We start from the raw sequence: 22,431 nt of genomic DNA, 5'->3' as shown, positions 1-22,431 counted from the left end.
GGAGAAGCCCCCCCCCACCCCCCTATCTTGCCCTCCTCCTGGAAGCCCCGGGGTCCCGCGTGCAGAGCCTGAGCCCAGGCTGGAGTACCGGCAGTCCAGACCACTTCGCCCGCGTCCTCCTCGCGCGCCCCTGCAGCGCTGGGGCTGGGGGAGCCGCGCTGCGCCCGTGCGCCCCTGTCGCGGGGTCTGGCTGCCTGGGCCCGCGGGTTTCAGGCTGGCAGCGGGGAAGGAAGCAGCGGCCCCGCCACCGCCTTCGTCCCGTACAGCATCCCCGGGCAGGGCCGCGGAAGAGCGGCCGTCGGCGCCCAACGGGCCCTGAACGGGAGCGCCCTGCTCCGCGGGTCCGGCGAGGCCAGCCCGGGCCTCGGGCCGTCAGCATCGGTGCAACCTCCACCGCCCCTCGTGTTTCCCACTGGACTTCTTGTTGATTTGTGGTAGCTCTTTACATAGGGGCCCCGCTGTCGCAGCCTGGCATCCTCGCAGGCGCGCGCCCTCGGAGCCTCGGCTGGGCTGCGGGCGCGGTGGGGGTCCCGGCCTCTCTTCCCGGGGTGGAGAGGAGCACCGGTGTCGCCGCGTCCCACGGAGCCAGGCGCTGAGTCCGCACCTCGCATGCGAACGCGCCCGCCCGCCCCGTGGCCGGCTGCGCGGCGGTCGGAGAACCGTAGAGCCACTCGGCTGGGCGGGGCGGGTAACGGGGCGGGGCCTGCGCGGCGGAAGTGCGCAGCACGCGCGGCATTCTGGGACCGGAAGTGGGGCGCACGCCGCAGGCTGGTGTCATGGCGTCTGCAAAGCGACGCAAGAGGTAAGCCGTGGGTCCGAGGGTCGGTTCGGCCTGCCGGTGGGTGTCTGCGTCCAGGAGAGGTCTTCTTGCTCCTCTCAGCGGGGCTGGGGCCAGCTGGGCCTGCGGGCAGCTGTGACTCTTGCGTGACCCGCAGGCGCCTGGCGGAGCTGACGGTGGACGAGTTCCTAGCCTCGGGCTTTGACACCGAGTCCGAGTCCGAGTCCGAAAACACCCCAGAAGCGGAGACGCGGGAGGCGCGCGAGGCTGCGCGGAGTCCGGACGAGCCGGGAGGGAGCCCGTCGGCAAGGTGAGCGGGGGCGTGCGTGAGCAGGGCCCCCTTGGTAGCCCTGTGGCCCCCCCCGCCACGAGGTCTCGGGGCCGAGCCGAAGGGCCTCCGACCCCTGCCCTCCAGTTCCTTCGGCCTAACCTAGTCTTTATCCGAGGTTTACTGAGCTCCTGCGCGGCGCCAAACCCCGTCCTGGGGCGTGTGGGCGTGTGTTGGTGAGTTCTGCAAAAGCCTCTTTCCGATCTAGGAGAGCTCTCGCGGTCTTGGGTGACTGCGTGCAGTGTAGCAGAACGGAGATGAGCGCTGGCGAGGGAGGCTGGTGAGAGAGGTGCGGGGGAGCCGAGGTGCTCTGTTAGAAGGCGCGGCGGCCGGGCGCGGTGGCTCACCCCTGTAATCCCAGCAAGGCGGGCGGATTACCTTAGGAGTTCCGAGACCAGCCTGACCAACATAAGGAAACACTACGTCTACTAAAACTACAGAAATGAGCCGGGCGTGGTGGCGCGCGCCTGTAATCCCCACCACTCGGGGGGCTGAGGCAGGAGCATCGCTTGAACCCGGGAGGTGGAGGTTGCAGGGAGCCGAGATCGCGCCATTGCACTCCAGCCTGGGCGACAGCGAGACTTCGTCTCAAAAAAGAAAGAAAAAAAAGTAGCCGGGTGTGGTGGCACACACACCTGCAGTCCCAACTGTCCCGGAGGCTGAGGCAGGAAAATCATTTAAACCTGTGAGGCGGCGGTTGCGTTGAGCAGAGAGTAGAGATTGCACCACTGCATTCTATCCTGGGTGGTAGAGTGAGACTCTGTCTCTGGGGAAAAAAAAAAAAAACAGGGTGAGGCAGATGTGGCTGTTTGAGAAGATGATGTCTGAGTAAAGACCGGGAGTGAGGAAGCCACGCAGACAGTAGGGGAAGCGTGTCCGGTGATTTCAGGTAGCAGGAACAGCGAAGGCCTTGTGGTGAGAGCATTTGAGGACACTACAGAGGTGAATGTGGCTGGGGCAGTGAAGAGCCAGGTGCCCTAGACTGTCGTACTGTGTAAAACAGGAAGTTACTTCCAGGTTTGAGCTGTGGAGTTCCTTGTTGGTGGCAAGGGTGGAAACGGAGAGACTTTTTCTTTGAGATGGGGTTTCGCTTTGTCACGCAGGCTGGGCTGCAGTGGTGCAATCTCAACTCACTGCACCTTCCACCTCCTGGGTTCAGGTGATGCTCCCGCCTCAGCTTCCCAAGTAGCTGGGATTACAGGCATACACCACTACACCCATCTAACTTTGTGTTTTTAATAGAGATGTGGTTTCTCCACGTTGGTCAGGTTGGTCTGAAACTCCTGACCTAAGGTGATCTGCCTGCTTAAGCCTTTCAAAGTGTTGGAATTACAGGCATGAGCCACTGCGCCCAGCAGGAGAGATCTTTATGTTAACTGAGAGTTGAGCTATGTGGTGTTTTGAGAAGAGGCGAGAACAGTTTTGAGAATGTTGCTGGTAAGATGTGATGACAGGTTGCATGCTGGGTGTTAGAGACACATTTGTCTTTCATCTGAGCCCCTGAAGGGTGAAGTTACCAGCAACCGAGGTGGGACATGGCGCAGGCACAGCCAGTCCAGGGAGACCAGGGCTGGGAGTCCTGTATGTTGGGTCTGAGGGTATGTTGTAGAGAGGCTGCTGGGTAGGAGAGATGGGTACCTCTTGGCGATCCTCCTGCCTTGCTTGTTGGTAACTCTTGTGAAGGAAGCAGGCGAACCCTCTAGGCCTCTCCCCGCCCCCTCCACGCCTCTCCCCGCCCCCTCCACGTCCACTTTCTACTGGGGTCGCTGACTTCTGCCTTCTCAGCCAGCGTAAAGGCCTTGCCTCTGAGCACAAAGACCAGCTCTCTCGGCTGAAGGACAAAGACCCCGAGTTCTATAAGTTCCTGCAGGAGAACGATCAGAGCCTGCTAAATTTCAGCGACTCAGATAGCTCTGAAGAGGAAGAGGAGCCGTTCCACTCCCTGCCAGATGTGCTGGAGGTGAGGGCCTGGGCAGAACTGGGAGGGGCAGTTGTAGCCTCTGTACTGTCCTTCAGCTCAGCCTTTCTGTGCAGGAAGCCAGCGAGGAGGAGGATGATGGAGACACAGTCCCCAGAGGGCTGAAGGGGAAAAAGAATTCTGTTCCTGTGAGTCTCGCCATGGTTGAAAGATGGAAACAGGCAGCAAAGGTGAGCAGCAGCAAGAGGGGGCAGCCGGGTCCCCCAGGCAGGAATCTGCCCTCTCCCCACCAGAGGGGCCTGAGGCTGTGCTGGTGGAGGAGGCCTTGTCCAGCAGGGGACACCGGAGCCCCATTCAGCACAAGTGACGGCACGCCGATCTTCCTGCTTGGTTGCCCCAGCACCGTGTGCTCAGCTTTGGGCAGATTCCAGGGGCTCTTGGCTCTCTGCTCCCCCAGGGCAGCTCCACTGCAGGTGGGATGGACTGTCTGTACCTTTGTTGGTGGGTGGAGCTGGGGTCCTGCAGAGCCTTTCACAGCAGTTTTTGCAGGGATTAGGATAGAGAGAGCTCCAGATACCACCTGGAGCTGGCCGTAGTCCGGGATCTGGAACCCCCATCCCTTTCCCTGGGGCTCCTGAGCCAGACTCCCTCCCCTTCCCAGAGGAGTCTAGACTTTGTTTCCGTTTTTGTTACCAGTATGGGGCTCTGTGGCCCCACGCCCACCTCTGCCCTGCATCTGAAGGTGAGGGTGAGGGTGCCTTCCTCTCACGGTTTACACTCTGCTGAGTGCAGTCTTTGCTTCCTTGACGTCCCTGGTACTTACTCTTGCTCCTTCAGCACCGCCTCACTCCAAGGCTGTTCCATGAAGTGGCGCAGGCATTCCGAGCAGCCGTGGCCACCACCCAGGGAGACCCGGAAAGTGCTGAGGCCAACAAATTCCAGGTCACAGACAGTGCTGGTGAGCGCTGGGGGAGCCCGGCATTCATGTTCTCTGTTGCCGTCTCTGTCCCATGAGTGCAGCTAGGCCCTTTTGTTGCAGTGTTCAACGCTCTGGTCACCTTCTGCATGAGAGATCTCATTGGCTGTCTCCAGAAGCTTCTGTTCGGGAAGGTGTCAAAAGACAGCAGCAGGTGAGAGGGAAGGGGTGAGGGGGGGGGGTGAAAGGTGGGTGAGGACCACACACAGCAAAAGCCAGAGGCCTTGTGGCCAGGACAGAGCCAGGCTCTTCTTAGGGACCGTGAGCAGGCAGGGGGGCACAAGGGACCCTTGGGATGAGGCTGGCACTGGGGACCAGTTGGATCAGCCCCGCCTTCTTTCCTTCCTAAAAAGACACGTTGTCCGCTCAGTCTGAGAAGGGTGGAGTGTGCAACCGCCTTTTGCTGTCAGATTTTCCCAGGTTAGGGTTTTTGTTCTCCTCCGCGTCATAAGGATGTTGTAGGTCCTGTCCATGCTCCTTGGCTTTTGCACTGTGGTTGGCCTGTCTCCCGGAGCTGGGTGTGTCTGTAGACAGGAGCCTCATCAGTGCTGACAGCCTGAGGGCCTCAACTTCCCCCTTAAAGGAAGGCTGGGCAGAGAAGGCCGGGGAAGGAGAAGACGGCTGCACAGCAGAGCATTGGGTAGAGTGGATCACGCTGCGGTCCGGGGGGCCGTGCAGCCATGTGACCTTGAAGCTGTGGAGGCCTGGAGTTCAACTTGCCCCAGTACACTTTCCAAAGGAAGAAAGGAGACCCACGGGAGAGGCCTCGTCAGCATCTTGGGGCAGGGAACAGTGGCTCAGGAGATGGGGGCAATGTCACTGCTGGGTAGTGGTTGGGGCTGGCTGGATAGAGCTGAGCTGTGTCCACATGGAGGCAGTGCTGTCCGGGGGATGGGAAAACTGGCAGACAGGGTGGAGCGACAGGCGGCGATTGGGGGGCAACAGGCACTGCAGCCTGAGCCACCAGGTCGGGGACCCTTGTCTAGGCAGCGGCTGCACCAGAGGTGGCCAGGCCGTGGGGGAGCAGCTGCAGGTGCCCAGCAACCAGTGTCAGTGCAGGTGCGAGGAGGGCTGGGGACGGGGCCTTTCTGGGGCCTGCCCTTTGTCCTTCCATGCTTCTGCAGCTTTCACTGAGGACCTGCTATGTGGGCTCTGAATGCTTTGTTTTTCGTAAGAGACAGGGTCTTGCTCTGTCCCCAGGGTGAAATGCAGTGGTGTGATCATAGGTCACTGCAACACCTACCTCCTGGATTCAAGTGATTCTCCCACCTTATTCTCCTGAGTAACTGGACTATGCCGCCAGGTCTGGATAATTTTTTTACTTTTTTTTGAGATGGAGTCTAGCTCAGGCTGGAGTGCAGTGGCGCGATCTCGGCTCACCGCAGCCTCTGCCTCCCAGGTTCAGACGATCTCAGCTCACTGCAGCCCCTGCCTCCCAGGTTCAGACAATTCTACCTCAGCCTCCCAAGTAGCTGAGATTACAGGCATGAGCCACTGTGCCCTGCTAGTTCTTGTATTTTTTTAGTAGAGACGGGGTTTTGCCATGTTGGCCAGACTGGGCTTGAACTCCTGACCTTGTGAGACAAGGTGCTGGGATTATAGGCGTGAGCCACCTCGCCCGGTCGATTTTTTTGTACGTTTTCGTAGAGACAGGATCTCACTATGTTGCCCAGGTCGGTTTCAAACTCCTGGGCTTAAGTGATCTTCCTGCCTCGGTCTCCGAAGTGCAGTGACCACTGGTATGAGCCTCCACACTTGGCCTCTGTTTTTTTTCCCTTTGTGCAGCAAATGTGGGCCGAAAAAAACTAGCTTGTGTCAGTTGGTGGTGCCTGGGTCAGATCCCAGAGGTGCTGAGTGCCAACTGCCGGGCGCAGGGGTTTCGTGGTCCCATGGTGGGGGTGTGACCAAGGGGACCTAGAAGAGGTTCAAGTCTGAGGGAGGGAGCTGGAGGCTGGGACTTATGGGGACTCATGGAGGTGGCCAACCCTGGGCCCGGGGCAGATGGGAGTTCACAGCCGCTGAGGGAGGGGCTGGTACCGTTGAGAGGGTCCTACTGAGCCCCAGTGTCTGTCCAGCTGTAAGGGCCTCTCAGCTTTTTTGAGGGGCGAGAAGGGGGTCTCCCTGCAGGGTTCTGGATGCTGTGCTGGCCAGGATATGCACCAGCATGCTGTGCAGCCTCGGGTTCGAGCCGTGGGGCTTCCCAGACAGGGATGGGTGATCTCTCTGCAGGATGTTGCAGCCATCCAGCAGCCCTCTGTGGGGGAAGCTCCGTGTGGACATCAAGGCATACCTGGGCTCGGTCATACAGGTGCAGTTCTGGTGGGGAGGGCACGGGGACCTGGCTGTATCCATTGGTCCAGTCCTTGCTTGCCTCCCAGAATGCATTGGTGTGGGGCCTCACTGTCCCCTCCTGCCCCCAGCTGGTGTCCTGTCTGGCGGAGGTGACCGTGTTGGCGGCCGTGCTGCGGCATATCAGCGCGCTGGTGCCCTGCTTCCTGACCTTCCCCAAGCAGTGCCGCATGCTGCTCAAGGTGGGTGGCCCAGTCCCCTCCCTGTGTCTGTCATGGGGCTGGGGGGCCACGTGGCTTCCCCCACCACATCTCACTCCTGGCCGGGCACAGGTCAGGTGGTGCCCACACCCCACTGGCTCCACTTGACCAGAGATCACAGAAGCACCTGGCCACCACCCCCACCCAGGGTTCCCGTCTCAAGGAGCCCCCACCCACACGGGCAGCGTGGCTCAGTCTGTGAGCAGAGCCACGGTGAGGTGTCCTCTTCCCAACGTGGTCTGACCTAGGTTGGTGTGTCTGACGCAGTAGGTTTTCGGGGTCGTCTTCTCTCAACGATTAACATGCCTGTTCTGTTTTCACTTCTGTAACTGAGCGCCTAACTCGCGGCTCCACCGAGGTGTTTCGGGAAGAGCTGGTGGCCATGGCAGCCTTTGCCTGGCTGGGGAGGGTGTGCCTTCCCTGGGGCATCCTAGCTGAGGAGGCCGGGGGGCCGGCAGTGACGTCTGATTTTGTGCAGAGAATGGTGGTCATGTGGAGCACGGGAGAGGAATCCCTGCGGGTACTGGCTTTCCTGGTCCTCAGCAGAGTCTGCCGGCACAAGAAGGATGCTTTTCTCGGCCCCGTCCTCAAGGTAGTGGTGGGCTCTGCCTCTGTGTCCCTCAGTGTCTGTGTTGGAAATGCCAGTCTATGGGTGGGGCAGGCTGCCTGTGCAGTTGGTGCCCCTCAGTGGGCCTTGCACTGCGGGTCTGGGCAGACCTGGGCCCTTGGATCGCGAATTTCTCACAGAGCAGCTGGCCGTGGTAGGGAATAGAACCCTGGCCTCCAGGGCCCCACCTGGACCCTGCTCCACACAAGCTCCACCAAGTGAGGGCCTTCCTAGCTGGAGGGGGACACTGGGTGTTGGGGGGAGTTGGGACCTGGGGCCATGGTCAGGGCAGCTTCTACTGCCCGCCCCAAGCCGTGAGTGGCCCCCACACCGGCTCAGTGTGCAGCAAGAGCTTCTGCCCCAGCTCCTGCCAGGCCTGAGGCTGGTGTGCACATGGGGTGAGGGCTGCAGCTCTTCCTCGAGGCCCAGCTGTGAGGAAAAGGCCCAGATGTTCACAGGGGGCCTAGAGCGGGCAGTGGAGCTGCAAGGCCCCGAACCCAGGGGCTCTGACTGGGGTCCCTCTGCAGCAAATGTACATCACGTACGTGAGGAACTGCAGGTTCACCTCGCCTGGCGCCCTCCCCTTCATCAGCTTCATGCAGCGAACCCTGACGGAGCTGCTGGCCCTGGAACCGGGTGTGGCCTACCAGCACGCCTTCCTGTACATCCGCCAGCTGGCCATCCACCTGCGCAACGCCATGACCACCCGCAAGAAGGTGTGTGGTGTGGCCCTTCAGGCTCGGGCCGGGTGTGGGGGGCAGCCCAGGGGCCCGACCCTCGGCAGGGCTTGGGGCCTCCTCGAGTCTGTTGGAGGCAGCCCAGCTCCTTGGTGCCGTGGGTCTTGCAGCTGGGGTAAGGGTGGGGAGGTGTGCAGGTGAGGAGGTGACCCAGTCCGGCCGGGAGCTGACGTGGTTCTCCCTGGGCAGGAGACGTACCAGTCTGTGTACAACTGGCAGTATGTGCACTGCCTCTACCTGTGGTGCCGGGTCCTGAGCACCGTGGGCCCCAGCGAAGCCCTGCAGCCCTTGGTCTATCCCCTTGCCCAGGTCATCATCGGCTGCATCAAGTGAGTGGTGGGGTGGGCAGGGCTGTCCGGGAGGGTCAGGAGAAGCAACTGAGCTGGGACAGTGCCTCTGGTGTTCAGGGTCTTGGGGCCTCAGTCTGTGTCCTGGCCGTCCCTGAGGAAGGGCTGGGGTCCCTGTGCAGTCTGCAGTTAATTTGGGTCTGTGACGTGGGTTCGTGGGTGAAGCATGTCTGGTACAGTGCTCCATGTTTTGAGTGTGAGCATTTGGGAGGGTGGGGGCAGGGAAGGAGCTACAGCAGGAAAAGGTGGAAGCTGCACTGTGGTCGGACACGTCTGTGGCCTCTCTGGCCAGGAGGGGCATCTCTGTCTGCCTGAGCCTTAGAAACCCAAAGTTGGGAAGGGAGGTCAAGGGAAGAAGCAGGAAAGCAGGGACAGACGATTCCTGGCACTATGTTAAAATGAAATTAAGGAGAAAGCTGGATGAGGCCCCCGAAGCCTCGTAGCTGAGCAAGGAGGCAGACCCTTCAGGTTGAGACTGGCCTTGTTCTGCTTGAGGGATCTGATGCCTTTAGTGGGGAGGGGGTCCAAGACAGCAGGGCGTGGGGCAGGGGCTGCCCGAGCCTCTGCTCACACGCTTTCCCATGCCCAGGCTCATCCCCACTGCCCGCTTCTACCCGCTGCGAATGCACTGCATCCGTGCCCTGACACTGCTCTCGGGGAGCTCGGGGGCCTTCATCCCAGTGCTGCCTTTCATCCTGGAGGTGAGTGGGGCTGCCTGCTCCTGTGGGGAGCATCTGCCGCTTGGGGAGTCTGTGCTGAGCCATCCGGCGACCTCCCAGAGCTCTGGCCGCCTCCTTGTTGTGGGTGTCTTGAGGACACTCCTCCGTGAGCCAGGGGCAGCGTTGGTAGATGTGGGGCCACTGGGGATGAAGACAGCTGCTGCCAGGGCTGCGCTTGAGGGGGCCAGACCCTGACCCTGTAGGTGCTTCCCCAGGACTGGCGTTAGGAGGGAGCACTGGGCGAAAGCCCGAGTCTGATTGCTGAGCCGTGCACTCCGAATGGCCCGCCCAGTGCACACGCATGTACCTGTGTGTGTGCATGTGTACACCTGTGTGGGTGCATATGTACCTGTGCGTGTGCATGTTTGCATTCATCTGCATATGTACCTGTGTGCGTGCTTGCATACCTGTGTGCATGCATACGTACTTGTGTGTGTATGCATGTATACGCCTGTGTGTATGCACTTGTATGCATCTGTGTATGTACCTGTGCGTGTGGGCGTACTTGCACGCATCTGTGTATGTGGCTGTATGCATGTGTACACCCTTGTGTACGTATGTACCTGTGCGTGTGCACGCTTGCATCCGTGCATACATACCTGTGCATGTGTACACCTGTGTGCATGTATATGTACTTGTGTTTTTGCGTGTGTATCTGTGCATGTGAGCGTACTTGCACAGTGTATTTCATTGTGCATGTGTGCATATATGCACCTGTGTGCATGCACGTGTATGTACCTGTGTATGTGGGCATATTTGCATGCATCTGTGTATACATACCTGTGTACACCTGTGGGTGTATGTATCTGTGCACGTGCATATGTGCCTGTGCGTGTGGGTGTACTTGCACGCATCTAGCTGTGTGTGTGCATGTGTACACCCATGTGTCTGTCTGTACCTGTGTGTGTATTTGCATGCATCTGTGCATATGTACCAGTGCATGTGTACACCTGTGTGTGTGTACGTGTCCGTGCACGTGTACTTGCATGCATCTGTATATAGTTATGCATGTGTACGTGTACACTGTATGTTCCTGTACATGTGTGTTTGCATACATCTATGTAGCTGTGTGTGTGCATATGTACACCTGTGTGTGTGCATGTGTGTCTACCTGTGCGTGTGTGTGTACTTGCATGCATCTGTGCATATGTATCTGTGTGTGCTTGTATGCATTTGTGCACGTGCACATGCCAGTCAGGTCAGGAAAGGTTGGAGTCTGAAACTTTGACATTTGGTGGGTGGGCTGGGTACCAGCCCACCATAAATTTAGGAATTCACGATCTCTACCCTAGTTAATGAGCTATTAGTCTCATGAAGGCTCAGAATCATGTCACACCTGTCCTTGGGGCTGGGTCCCTAGGTTGCCAGGTCCAGAAGGTATGGAAGCCCCAGGCATGTTCTGATTGCCCTTCCACCGAGGCAGGGATGCTGTACTTTGTGACTGTGTGAACGTCTGTGGGAAGCCATGTTCACTCCCATGGCAGCCAGCGTGGCCTCTGACTGCCCAGTCCTTGGCCTGGCCCCTGTCTTGGCTTCCCCGCTGTGGACCTGCAGCTCTGCCAGCCAGCTCCCCACATGCTTCGTGCCTGTCCCCTGTGCCCTGTCTCCCCTGGCCGCATGCTCTGCTGCAGCGTCCGTGTTTCTTGACCTCTGCACTGCCCTGGTTCACTGTAGCTGCACGCTGAAGGCCCCTCTCATGCAGGGATGCAGGCTTCTCCTGGAAAAAGCAAACCCCAAAGGCGAAAGCAAAGCCCTCAGCTGTAGGCTGCGTCCACCCTTCCTTTGGTGCCTGGGCAGGAACCCACTCATCCACCCATACTTCAGCCCAGGCTAGAGAAAAGGCACTGCCCTCCCAGGAGTTCATCCCTGCTGGGGTGTTTTTCCATCTGGAGCTGAGCTGGTGTCCAGCAGCCACCCCTGCTGAGTGGGGTCTCTTCCTGGGGCTTCCCTGCTTGTGCCCCCGTAACCTGCTTCTGACCTCTGGGTACCCCAGCACGTATCCTGGATCTCTCTGGTTCACAGCCTGAGGGCCCCTGTGTGAGGGGTCTCCTGGTGGTTGGGGAGGGGTCACAAGGCTGAGAAGCCGGACTAGACTCCCTCTCTGCTTTTCCTGGCACGTCCCGCGGAGGCCCACGGCTTGTGGCTTCTGTGGAGATACGGATTGAAGGGGTGCCCAGGCCTCCCGCAACCTCCATCCATCCCCGCCTGTGCTCAGCGCTCCTCGCTGGTGCTGCCTCGTCCTCTGGCTGTTGGGGACGCAGCCCCACGTGGCACTGCCGTGCTGAGGGCTGGGGCGGGCCTTGGGGCCATGTCATCGGGAACGGGGCTGTCCTGGTACAGTGTGGCGGGGAACTCTAGGTCTCCAGACACGGATCCTTAGTGCTTCCCAGGATTTTGGGAGAGGGCCTGTGTTCCTGGTCCTTCTTTGCTGAGCAGAGCCTCACTCTGCGACACAGCAGGCTGTGTGGGGCCACGGGGCTGGTGCCATGTCTGGCTGCTCATCTCTGGTCTCAGGTCAGGTCTTGTGCTGAAGCCTGAGGACCAGGGTGCATCCTGGCACAGGGTCGAGGCAGAGCCTGACACGCCCTCGGGGCAGATGTTCCAGCAGGTCGACTTCAACAGGAGGCCCGGGCGCATGAGCTCCAAGCCCATCAACTTCTCCGTGATCCTGAAGCTGTCCAACGCCAACCTGCAGGAGAAAGCATACCGGGTGAGACTGGCCTCCTGGGGAGGAGCCGGGGCAGCTCCGGGATGCGGTTGGCAGTGCCAAGGTGGATGGGAGGGGCTGGCACCCTCAGAGGTCAAGCATGGACCTTCATGGTCTCCAGGGCTGGGGGCCTGGGGGCCTCTTCCTTGAGTCCCTGCCCTGGAGATGGGGCTGACCTGACAGCCTGAGGGTTGGGGCCCGAGTGCCCGGCCCCTCGCCTCTACCTCACGCACTGGGCCCTCCCCTGCTCTCAGGATGGCCTGGTGGAGCAGCTCTACGACCTCACCCTGGAGTACCTGCACAGCCAGGCACACTGCATCGCCTTCCCCGAGCTGGCCCTGCCTGTGGTCCTGCAGGTGTGTGTCCTGCCCACCCCCTCACCTGCCCGCTCCAGTCCCCAGCCCTCAGCACGGTGGGCTGCTTGGTGGCCGACTCAGATTGTCTTACAATGAGCTCAGCTGCCCGAGGCTGGTAGGAGGTGCACTCTTCTGGGTACCGGGCCGAGGACGAGCCTGACTGGTATGGACACGGGCAGCTCCTCCCCGGGGCCCCCATGTAGGGGCTGATGGGGTGTGGGAGCCTGAGGGTGTTCTTGAGGGCCATGAGGCTCTGACAGGTTCTAAGCCATTCAGGAGGTTTGGGGCAGGCCTGGGCAATGGGCCAAGGACCCCAGGAGCACAGCCGCCCTCTCTGCAGGCTGCAGCCACATGGCCGATCTTCGGTGTTGGGACTGAGTGTGCCAGCCCTGGCTCAGGCTGGTCCCTGGCCACACAGTTTCCCAAGGCCATCCCTGGTGTGGGTAGTAGGCTCTCAGGTGTCAAGAAGACCCAGCCTGCCTGGCCAGGTACCCCGAGTCAGCCCCACCTTAGGCAGGGGTTGGGTGGAGTGGGTGGTTCTCCCTGTCCTCAGAAGGTGCTTCTGGACCCTACAGGAGGTCTCTCTGCTCAGCCCAGATGTTTCCAACCTCAGGGACAGCTGTGCCTAATGGTGGGGGTGGGGGGCCCTGCTCTCTAGCCCTAGTGGCTAGAATCAGATTTGCCAGTTAGAGGTCTGTGGGGTGCGGGGTGGGAGCTGCTCTCTTGAGCCACAACTGGGCAGAGGCTCATCTAGACCGGTGTGTGCGTAGGTGTCCCACACTCCGTCACATGCACACACAGGACTGTCACACGCTCAGAGCTGGGACCTCCTTTCCTGGGGAGGGGGGCATTCACAGCAGAGGCCGCGGCCTCTCTTCCTCCCGTGTCCTCTGGGGTGGTGACACCTGGGATTTGGGGCACCTCTGCTTCTGGGCTCAAGGTTCCAGGGTTGGGGTCTGGAGTAGGGATCAGGAAATGTTTTCGTTAAGGTAGACACGGCAGGCTTTGTGGGGTATGCACAGGCAGCCACAACAGCCGTGAAGATGGACGCGTGGCTGTGCAGCAGTAAAACTCTTATTTATTTATTTAGGTAGAGTCTGTGCCACCCAGGCTGGAGTGCAATGGCGCGATCTCTGCTCACTGCACCTTCTGCCTCCTGGGTTCAAGTGATTCTCCAGCCTCAGCCTCACAAGTAGCTGGGCCTACAGGCACCTGTCACCACACCTGGCTAATTTTTTTGTTTTAGCAGAGATGGGGTTTTGCCATGTTGGGCAGGCTGGTCTTGAACTTCTGACCTCGGGTGATCTGCCCGCCCCAGCCTCCCAAGGTGCTGGGATTACAGTTGTGACCCACCGCGCCCGGCATAAAACTTATATTTCCAGAGACGATTAGCAGGCAAGGTTGGCCCGGAGGGTGGGCTGATTCTGCCTCTGCCACCCCAGCTGCAACATGTGCCTTTGGGCTCTGAGATGGAATCCGTCCCCCCTCCTGGTATAATGCCTTCCCGTGGCTGCCACGTGTGGCTTTGCACAGGACCTGAGCCAGCCGTGCGCATGGAGCTGCTCTGGGCCCCTGTGGCTGACCCCTCTCTTCCGCAGCTGAAGTCCTTCCTCCGGGAGTGCAAGGTGGCCAACTACTGCCGGCAGGTGCAGCAGCTGCTTGGGAAGGTTCAGGAGAACTCGGAGCACATCTGCAGCCGCCGCCAGAGGGTCTCATTTGGCGTGTCTGACCAGCAGGCAGTGGTCAGTGGGCCCTGGGGGGCAGTGCCAACACCTGCCAGGGTATAGCTGGGATGTGGGAGTTTGCCCAGGGTCAGGCATGACCCTGAACTCCCCCAACACCCCAGGAAGCCTGGGAGCAGCTGACCCGGGAAGAGGGGACCCCACTGACATTGTACTACAGCAGCTGGCGGAAGCTGCGGGACCGGGAGATCCAGCTGGAGATCAGCGGCAAGGAGCGGGTGCGGCTCGGGGCGGGGTCCTGGGGGACGGGTGTGTGATCCGATGGGTTTTAGAACCAGTGCCAGTTAGGGTGGGGTCTGGGGGTGTGGTGTGATTTGCTGGGTTTCACATCTAGCTCACTATGACTTGAGGCCAGGCTGAGGGTTTGGAAGCAGTGCCAGGCGGCAGGGGCCGTGGTGCTGGGCTTCCCTGACGGGGCATTGCCCCAGGTGGTTCAGCTTGGAGAGGGGTAGGTGTTGCAGAACCGGCCAGAGCCAGGAGTTTCCAGGGAGGGGAGGCCACACCCCCTCAGGCCTGATGGGCTCGGTGCTCTGGGCGGTAGAGTGGCTGGACTGACCTCAGCGTTCAGGCTGGCATGTGGGCAGCAGGGGGAGGTGGGGCCAAGCAGGAAGGGCGCTGCTTTTGGCCTTGGACACGGGCTGAGTAACTTGGAGGATGGCTTTGTGCTGATTTGGGAACAGCAGGGGCTAGAAATTGGCCACAGGGTCCTGGTGGTGGGTCTGGTGATGCCCGTCTCTGCTGTGGCCGTCAGCCCCTGCCTGCTCCTGAGGCCCTGACTCCTTGCCCTTCCAGCTGGAAGACCTGAACTTCCCTGAGATCAAACGTAGGAAGGTGGCCGACAGGAAGGACGAAGACAGGAAGGAATTTAAAGACCTCTTTGACCTGAACAGCTCTGAAGAGGATGAGGATACGGAAGACTTCTCAGAGAGAGGTGGGGCCTTCGAGGTGCTCCCAGGGAAGAATGGGCATGACGGCTCTCCGGGACTTCCCAGAGCCACAGGGCCACTTGCACCCACCCTGCAGGGCTCACAGCCTCTGGCCCAGCTGGGGCCAGCCTGTTACCCAGGCTTCTGGTGCAGGCTCCCTCCCTCTTTGGGATAAAGGCCTACTGGAATTGGTAACCCGTCCCCCCAGGCCTGTGACCTCCCAGTTCTCTCCAGTAACCCTCTCCGCCAGTGGAGGGAAGGCAGCCAGCAGGGGTGCAAGCCTGGCCACCTTCCTGCCTTTGCTGGTCGACCCTGTGGGTGGGAGTCATATGGCTCTGTTCCTTGTTCCCCAGGGATACTGGGGCCCTTGAGGACTCGGCATGGAGTGGAAGAGAAGAAAGAAGAGGATGGCGAGGAGGAGGAGGGAGACAGCAGCAGCTCCGAGGGTGAGTGGTCTTGGGGTGAGGGGTGTGGCCTGTAAGCCCGTCAAGGGGGGGGCTGAGCAGCGGTGGGTGGGAGAAGGGGGCTCTGGGCCAGGCTTCCCCCTCCCCAGGGAGGTCTGGCCAAATGCTCTGTTCTTTCCAGCTCTGGCAGCCAGCAGCAGCGGCAGGGATAAATTAATTAGTGCCGTGATTAATTAGTGATGAGTAACTTCCAATGCTGGCTTCTTCCTGATAAAGCAGAATTTATGTAGCCTCTGTCTCTCCCCACAGATGGAGACCCAGACACAGAGGCGGGGTTTGCCCCTGGGGAGCTGCAGCGGCTGGCCCAGGGGCCGGAGGACGAGCTGGAGGATCTGCAGCTCTCGGAGGAGGACTGAGGCAGCCCATCTGGGGACCTTCGGGGGCTGGCGGCCAGTGTTGCCACCTCTCTGGCAGTCAGGCCCAGAGGCTAGCGTCTGTGCAGCTGGGGGAGGCAGTAGAGTGGACAGGCTTTATTCATTTTTCAGCATGAAAGCCCAAACGCCCTGGGTGGCTGCCAAGGAGTAGAACCAGCACCTTGGGGCCTGCCTCCTGCCAGAGCCCCACAGCTGTGCGCCGTTTAAGTCACGCCACCCCCAGCGGGGTGTGGGGGAAAGCTGACCTGGATGTCAGGTACAGACCAGTTCCTGGGGAGCCCTGCAGGCCCCTTCCAGCTCCTCTGCCCTAGGTCTGCAGACCTCATTCATCAGCACCAGGCTCTGCGGTCACCCCTACCCCATCTTTGGAGATTTGTTCATTTCCTTTGAAGTCATGTTTTCCCTTGAAGCGTTTTTCTTTTTTGCATCCCAAACCAAAAGAAATAAAGCGGTGGGAGGCAGGGCCGTTGGTTCATGTGGTGGCTCCTGGGAGTTGGTTTGCGCCCCCCACCCCTGGCCACCTCAACACAGAGGCTGGGATGGGTCAGGGGCCCCTGGAAGCAGGGCCAAGGTCCCATTCTCCTGCTTGGGCGAAGCTCGGCTGGCAGAGGCGTGGCTCCCTCCGTAGGGGGAAGTGGCGGTCGTGGGGGACAAGGGCTGCTCCCCTGTGCTAAGTTCCCGCTCCGGGGCCCGCAGGGTCGGTGGCTGCAGCGGCAGAGCCACAGGGAAGCTGGCCATGTAGAAGACACGGCCCAGGCGCCTGGCCACCTGCAGAGACAGGGCCTGGTGGGGCTTCCTGAGGGGCTGCTGCACACCCATGGGGGGCTTTGTGCCCAGCTGCGGTCTGGAGGCTGTTCACCGTCCAGCAGCTCACCTGGGCACGGATCTTGAGGGCGGGCCCCAGCTTCAGCCCCATGGTGGTCAGCAGGTGCTCCTCCGTCAGCAGTGGCAGGGTCTCCCCGTCGATCCCCTGCTCCCTGAAGACCTGGAAGAGGGAGGTAGGCTCAGGATCCAGGTGGCTGCTACATCCTCCAGCCCAGCAGGGCCAAGGAGGGCTGTTTGTGCAGCTCACGGGAATATCTCCTAAAAGATGTGTTGGGTTTGAGTCGACATTGAGTGCAAAAAACGGGCGCAGTCTGGCCCCCTCCGTGCACCCCTTTTACGGAGAGAAAGGGCTTCAGGAATGGCCTTACCATACCATCTTCCCAGGGAAGTCATGAGTGCCAGCCCCACCCCAGGGACTGTGGCCCCCTCCTTACCCGCGTGTACTCTCCGCAGCCAGACAGGCCCCCCACGAAGCTGCAGACGTCATCCACGGTCCACTTGCTGACGTCCTCAGGGGCTGGGGCCTCCTCCCCATCCACGGAGAGTCCCCCCATGGTTCCTGAGTTGTGGGGCGTGTTACTAGGGCTCTGGCTGGCTTTCCCGTACCCACCCGTCTTCTGACCTTCGTGTGCCCCAATTGCTCAGGTGTGGGATGGATGCCTAAGGGGCGTTTTCCTCCCCACGGATCCCCTCCCCGCTAAGACCTTTCCACAGGCGACCTGGAAGGATCTAGAGTGTGGGGGTGCCCACCTGTGTGGAAGTAGGGGCTGACGGCATAGGGGAAGCCCAGGGGCAGCGAAGAGGGCAGTGTGGACCCTGAGAAAAGCCCCTTCCCCTCAGCGCCAGCCCCTCCAGCTGGAGCTTGGCCCGGAGTCGGCTCCCGGCATCCGGCAGCTGCCGTCTCGGGGTCCTCTCCGTCCGAGTCTTTGGGGGGCTCGTCCTCGGAGCCATCTTGAGCCCAGAGCCTGGCCCCTGTCATCTTGGACTCGCCGGGCCGGGCCGAGGCAGAGCCGGGACCCCCTTTCCGGGGGGCTCGCCGGGCCGAGTCCCGGGAGGGGGTGGGGGGTCCTGAGCTCGGGGGCCCCTGGGGGGGCAGGGCCAGCAGCGGCGCCGCGCCGTGGTTCAGCACCAGCAGGGCCCCGCGCCGCTGCAGCTCGTCGGCGCCGTCGGCGGGGCGCAGGGCGGCCTCGGGCGCCAGCAGCTGCGGGTCCTTCGGCCGCACGAGGTCGGCGGGCAGCTCCAGCCTGGGCCGGGGCAGACGCGGGTCAGCCGCCTCCTGGGCCGCGCCTCCCCGCCCGCCGCCCCGCACCTACCGGGCCAGGTTCTGCTTCCGCAGGAGCTCCTGCTGCCGGACGAACATGTCCGCCTGGGCGGGGGGCAGGAAGCCGTAGCCTGGGGGGACGACGGCGCATTGAGTCGCGGGTCGGAGGCTGCGGCCGCCTACCCCGGCCGGCTGGGCTCCCGGGAACCGAAGGCCCCGCAGAACCCGAGGCACGCGCGCCCACCTCCTCACCTGGGGTCTGGCACAGAGCCGAGGGCACCCCCAGAAAGGGGGGCCTGAGCGGGGGGCCCAGGGCGATGTGAGGGGCATCCTGCGGCGACAGCAGAGGGGGCGGCTGCGGCAGCTCCCTGCGGACGGCAGCGCGATGAGGGCGCCCCCGCTCCCGTCCCGGCCCCGCGCCCCCCTCGCCGCCTCCGCTAATTGCCGGCCCCGCGGGCGGTCGATGCGCAGCTCGTTACTGCCCCGGGTCGCGCGACATCCCCGCCCCCGCCGGCGGCGCCAATTAATCTCGGCGGCGGCGCGGAGGCGCTGACCCCGCGGGCGGCGGCGGCTGCCGCGGTAATTGCTGCGCGCCGCCTGCTCCCCTCCCCTGCGGGCTCGGCGGCGGGGAAGCGGGGGCGTCATTAGCCGCAATCCGGGAGGCGGCGGGGGCAGCTGCAGATGCCGGGTTCAGGGGCCGGGCGGGGACTCGGTCTCCAGGCGCCCCCCACCGCTTCTCGAGGCCCCCAGCCCCGCCGAGTCTCCTGGACCCCAGGAGTCCCCCACACCCCCGCCCCGAGCTCTGAGTCCTCTGGCCGACCCGTCCCGACTGACCCCAGGGTCCCAGACTTGGAGCTGCCCTCTCTTCTCAGGCTTGAGTTCCCGTTCCCGGGCCCGCAGGATCCCCCAGATCTGCCTCAGCCTCTCCCACGCGCCCCCGCCGCGCCGTCAAAACCGCAGCCCAGGGCAGTGTCACTCCCGAAACGTTCTGCCCGGATCCAAAGCTAGACCTGAACACGGTGCTTGGCACACTCGGGGCGCTCATCAGCCGTGCTGAGCGCGTGGGGGTGCGGGCCGCGGGAACGGCCCGCCCACCCCAGGAACAAGCCGAGAACCGCAGCCACCCCAGTACCTCTCCGAGAACGACGGGCCGGCGGCCGGGGCGGCGGCCTCGCGGTGCTGAGCCAGGCCCTGCTTCCGACGCTGACCTGCCGTGGAGGAGGGCAGGTGGGTTTCCAGGCCACTGGGGCTCCTCAGAGCTGCAGCAGCCACCTCCTGCCGGACCCTCAGGAGATCTGGGTGGGGGACAACATCAGTGAGCCCCCCAGCTACTCGACCCCTCCCCAGCCCGCGTTCTGGCGTAAACTGAGGTGGGAACTAACCACACCACCCGGCTGTGCTGGGCCCTGCGCTGGTCTCGGGCACCAGGCAGAAGGTTGTCCGGCCACAGGGCCGAGGCCGCAGACCAGAGGCTGGGCGGGGAGGTGTGGGGAAAGGCCCTTCCCTCAGGGGAGCGGTGCCTAAAGGCCTCTGGCCTGGGAGGAGGCCGGAGCCTCGCAGGGAGGTGCTGTGCGGAGGTCCCGAGGGCGCAGAGCCTGCGGGGCGGCCAGACTGCAGGAGCACCAGCGGGGGCCGACCGCCCAGGGGACCCCCCCCTCCTCGAGGGCAAGGAGACGTGGGGTCCCCGCAGTAGACACGGCTGGCAGAAGCTTGCCAGAGAGGCAGGGCAGCGCCGGGCCCGCACGGCCCCACCAGCACAGGGGCCGTCCCGTCCCGGCTGCGCACGGTCACCGTCTCGCGTGGCCACACACGCCCCAATGCCCACGCAGCGCCCGCGGGCGCGCACGTCTAATGCGCCTGGTCCCGGGTCTCTGGGCCCCTCCCTGCCGCCCAGGCCCGGCCTCCCAAGTCCCCGCAGCCCCCACAGTGCAGGCTCCGCCAGGTCCACCGCCGCCTCTGTTTATAAATTAATTACCCGAAAGCGGAGGTGGGTCCCGCCCCGGGCCGGGTGCCAGCCCGCAGAGCCCAGCCGGCGCGGCCGCCCGCATCGATCCCGGCGGGGCCCAGTGCCCCCGCGTTGGCTGCCGGGGTTATTTACAGCCGGCTCCGCGGCCGGGCGGGGGCGGGGGCGGCGGCGCGGCCTGATTGACAGCGCGCTCCCCGGCGGCCGGCGCCCCCTCCCCCGCGCGGCCAGCAGAGCGGCCCCAGGCAGAGCAGGGAAAGCAATTAAAAAGGAGGATTTCTAAATTATTAACATTTGGTGAATTATTCAGGCTCTTGGTGCCTGAGCTGCCCTGGGGGACGGTGTCTGGTGTGAGGAATCCTGCCTCCTTTCCCGGCGCCCCCACCCACCTCTAGCCAGAAAAGCCCAGCTCCCCTGCCAGGAGGCGGCTGGGGCCTGGGAGGCTGCGTGCAGCAGGGCAAGGCGTCTGGCTGCATCCCGGAGTGACCCTGGAGAACGTCATGAGGTGGGGTGGACAGGGTCAGAGGCAGCCCCTCCAGCTGGGGTCTTCAGCACCTGGGGAGTCCTGGTGGCCAAGTGCCCACTGCACCCAGCCCGGCCTTTCTGCTCAAAGCCCCTCCCCAGGCTCCTGGGGCAGCCGTATGGCAGGTCAGCTCCCGGCTGGAGAGACGACTGAGACCCTAACCCTGTGGTCTGGAAGCTTGCTCGCCTGTGGAGGCGCTCCTTAGATGCCCACCGCCCACCCTCACCTGGGTCCACCCCGACTCCATTTCTCCATATATAAAATGTGAGTTAGCCACGAGCCTGGGGGACACGGAGGTGTGGCCTGCCCCAGGGGACTCGGGGCAGGACGGCTGGCAGACGGGACACTCCAGGGACTTGCATCTAGCCTGGCCTTGGTGTCAGCAGGGCCTCAGCAACAGGAATGGCCGATTACACGTGGGTGGGGAGGTGATAAGGGCTTGTGTGGCGGGATCGTGGGGGGCGGGGGGTCCTCACCGTGGCTGGGGAGGCCCAGGTGGTAGAGCCGCTGAGGGTCCTCAAAGGTGCCGGCCTCGCTCAGTGCCGACACGAGCCGGCGGTACTGGTCCTCCGGGGCCATGGTGGGCCCCAGCTCCGGGGGCAGCAGCAGTGCCTCTGCTGGGGAGGCCGGGATGAGAGGCTTCTCCAGGCACTGCTGAGGACCACCCACCTCTGGAACCCCTGCCCCCAAGGGGCCCTCCGGGACTGCCCCCTCTCCTGGCGATCTGTCCCTCGCCCTGGCCAGGATCTTACCTTGGGGGGATTGGCTTCGTGCCCTTTTCTCCGAAGAGCAGTCGCTGCTGATATGGGAGGAGTGGCCCAGCCTCTTGCCCAACAGGTCACCTGCAGGTGGTAGTGAGTGCCCACCCTGCCGCTCAGGGAATGGACGGGGGACCCATCCCCTGCCCCAGCTCCACCTGGACCACACCCACCGTCTCTCAGGCGGCCCTTGGTCCCAGTGAGTTCAGGCCTTGCTCAGCCGGGGGCCCAGGCTTCAGCGAAGAGGGCATCACGCCTGGCTGTGGCAGGGCAGGGGCACAAGGCATCCCTGGTCCCGGTGCGTGTGTGGAAGAGATACATGGCAGGCACCCGGCTGCCCTACCAGCCAGCCCAGCCTCTGGTGCCAGGTAGTGAGCCCCCAGTATCCCCCTGGAGAATAAATCCAGGCACCACCGCGCCAGTGTGGGGTGAGGCGTGCTGGGCAGGACCTCACCCCTGACCTTTTCCTGCTCTGTGAGTCACTGGGCTGTGGACCGCCAAAGCCTCCTCGAGGCCTCTCGACTCCCAGGCTTCCTCCTTGGCCACACCCATCCCTGCCCTCAGAAGGCCCAAGTCCTCCTCTCTGGCCCACTCCTGCCTGAGCTAACACCCTGGTGTGGCTGTCACGCCCTTGTCCATCTGCCCAGCCAGGCTGTGAGCTCCTGGGTGTACCACCTCCTCGGCCATGAAGCCAGCCCAGTCCCAGCCCCAAACACAGCCCGGTAGCTGGCAAAGGGAAGGCCCAGGCCAGGCCCAGCCCACTCTCCTGAGGTCCTCCCTCTGGTTCTGCTGACCACACCCATTCCACACCACAGCACTATGTACCCACCTCCCACCCAGCCCAAGCTCCTCCGAAGCCCCTGACGCCTCGCCCTGGGGATCTCCTGGGTCAGCCACAGTCCCTCCGACTCTGGCCCATCCTCATCCGCATGAGGCCTCTAGGTGGGTGGGGTAAGGGGCCACCCCCTGTGACCCAAGACCTCTATGAGGCCTAGGCAGTGGGACTCCCAAGCCTGTCCCCGCTGCCCGCCCTGCCGTCAGCTCCAGGCCTAATTCCTTTTTCTTATTCCCTTAATCTGTCATTTTTATCAGGCTGGGGAAGTGCGGCGGCCACACCGATCAATCCCACATTACAGCTGACAGAGCGGTGCTAATAACTTATTGATCCTGGCCGGGCAGCCGTCAGGCCCAGCCCCAGAGACAGGGTCAATCCCATGGCCTGGTCCAGAGTCCCCGCCTCAGTGACAGATTGGGGGACACCTGGCCGCACGCAGATCCAGGCACCGCTGCCCAGGCCCCCCACAGCCTGCTGTGCCAGAACTCAGCGGGCGGGGAGGTGTCCCGGCAGGGCTGGGGCAGCCTGGCTCTTTTCCACACCTGCTGCCTGGCCCACGGTGCACACCCTCGGGGTCGGCAAAGCCTCTCACTTCCTGGCAATCAGTTTTCCACTTACACAGTGGAAACGCCTCTCTCGTTCTGCTGGGGGCTAAGGCCTCCTCATTAGCCTGGCAGAGGTGACGCTGGGCAGCCGGAGCGGGCGGAAGGGGGCGGAGCGGTGGAAGGGGCGGAGCGG

General features: G+C 62.7%; 2 protein-coding genes and 1 long non-coding RNA gene across 7 annotated transcripts in view; 2 read left to right on the top strand and 1 right to left on the bottom strand.

The window, feature by feature from the left end:
• The first annotated feature begins 691 nt into the window (after positions 1-691).
• NOC2L (NOC2 like nucleolar associated transcriptional repressor) lies at positions 692-16,003 on the top strand. 3 transcript variants are annotated; one of them, XM_032262021.1, is made up of 19 exons: positions 692-802; positions 936-1,088; positions 2,892-3,066; positions 3,141-3,254; positions 3,862-3,982; positions 4,064-4,154; positions 6,230-6,308; positions 6,421-6,531; positions 7,028-7,141; positions 7,684-7,872; positions 8,083-8,222; positions 8,830-8,941; positions 11,556-11,669; positions 11,921-12,022; positions 13,621-13,764; positions 13,869-13,982; positions 14,557-14,695; positions 15,044-15,136; positions 15,404-16,003. In XM_032262021.1, the coding sequence occupies exons 1-19, from the start codon at positions 777-779 to the stop codon at positions 15,508-15,510; spliced, it is 2,238 nt and encodes a 745-aa protein (XP_032117912.1). In that variant the 5' UTR covers positions 692-776; the 3' UTR covers positions 15,511-16,003. The 3 variants fall into 3 exon arrangements, with proteins under 3 accessions (XP_032117912.1, XP_032117911.1, XP_032117913.1); XM_032262020.1 differs by having other exon boundaries at positions 3,123-3,254; XM_032262022.1 differs by lacking the exon at positions 11,921-12,022 and having other exon boundaries at positions 3,123-3,254.
• Positions 15,611-22,431, bottom strand: part of SAMD11 (sterile alpha motif domain containing 11) — a 17,570-nt gene continuing 10,749 nt past the window's right edge. Inside the window, exons 6-14 of one of the 2 annotated variants that reach the window (XM_032262027.1) lie at positions 20,853-20,942; positions 20,577-20,714; positions 18,747-18,909; positions 17,867-17,982; positions 17,667-17,745; positions 17,104-17,597; positions 16,788-16,912; positions 16,403-16,513; positions 15,611-16,296 (exon numbers count right to left, since the gene is read on the bottom strand). In XM_032262027.1, the coding sequence (XP_032117918.1) occupies positions 16,051-16,296; positions 16,403-16,513; positions 16,788-16,912; positions 17,104-17,597; positions 17,667-17,745; positions 17,867-17,982; positions 18,747-18,909; positions 20,577-20,714; positions 20,853-20,942 (1,562 nt within the window). In that variant the 3' untranslated portion in view covers positions 15,611-16,050. Of the gene's footprint in view, positions 16,297-16,402; positions 16,514-16,787; positions 16,913-17,103; positions 17,598-17,666; positions 17,746-17,866; positions 17,983-18,746; positions 18,910-20,576; positions 20,718-20,852; positions 20,943-22,431 lie in introns of both variants that reach the window. The other variant, XM_032262026.1, reaches the window with a different exon arrangement.
• LOC116539271 lies at positions 19,891-22,118 on the top strand. Of its 2 annotated transcripts, XR_004263972.1 has the most exons (4): positions 19,891-20,082; positions 20,202-20,364; positions 20,938-21,057; positions 21,951-22,118. It is a non-coding gene; the product is annotated as an uncharacterized LOC116539271 (long non-coding RNA). The 2 variants fall into 2 exon arrangements; XR_004263971.1 differs by lacking the exon at positions 20,938-21,057.

The sequence above is a fragment of the Sapajus apella genome, unplaced genomic scaffold (assembly GCF_009761245.1).
Source record: "Sapajus apella isolate SASKATOON/1434 unplaced genomic scaffold, GSC_monkey_1.0 scaffold127, whole genome shotgun sequence".
In the NCBI taxonomy this organism is placed as follows: domain Eukaryota; kingdom Metazoa; phylum Chordata; class Mammalia; order Primates; family Cebidae; genus Sapajus; species Sapajus apella.
Note: the sequence above shows the minus strand (reverse complement) of the source record. Positions and strands in the feature narration are given on the sequence as shown.

Bases quoted from the DNA above. Each gene is read 5' to 3' on its own strand.
- NOC2L (XM_032262020.1), top strand. From the start codon at position 777: ATGGCGTCTGCAAAGCGACGCAAGAG. The intron at 3,255-3,861 runs GTGAGCAGCAGC...TTGCTCCTTCAG, and splicing joins GATGGAAACAGGCAGCAAAG to CACCGCCTCACTCCAAGGCT. The intron at 6,309-6,420 runs GTGCAGTTCTGG...TCCTGCCCCCAG, and splicing joins ACCTGGGCTCGGTCATACAG to CTGGTGTCCTGTCTGGCGGA.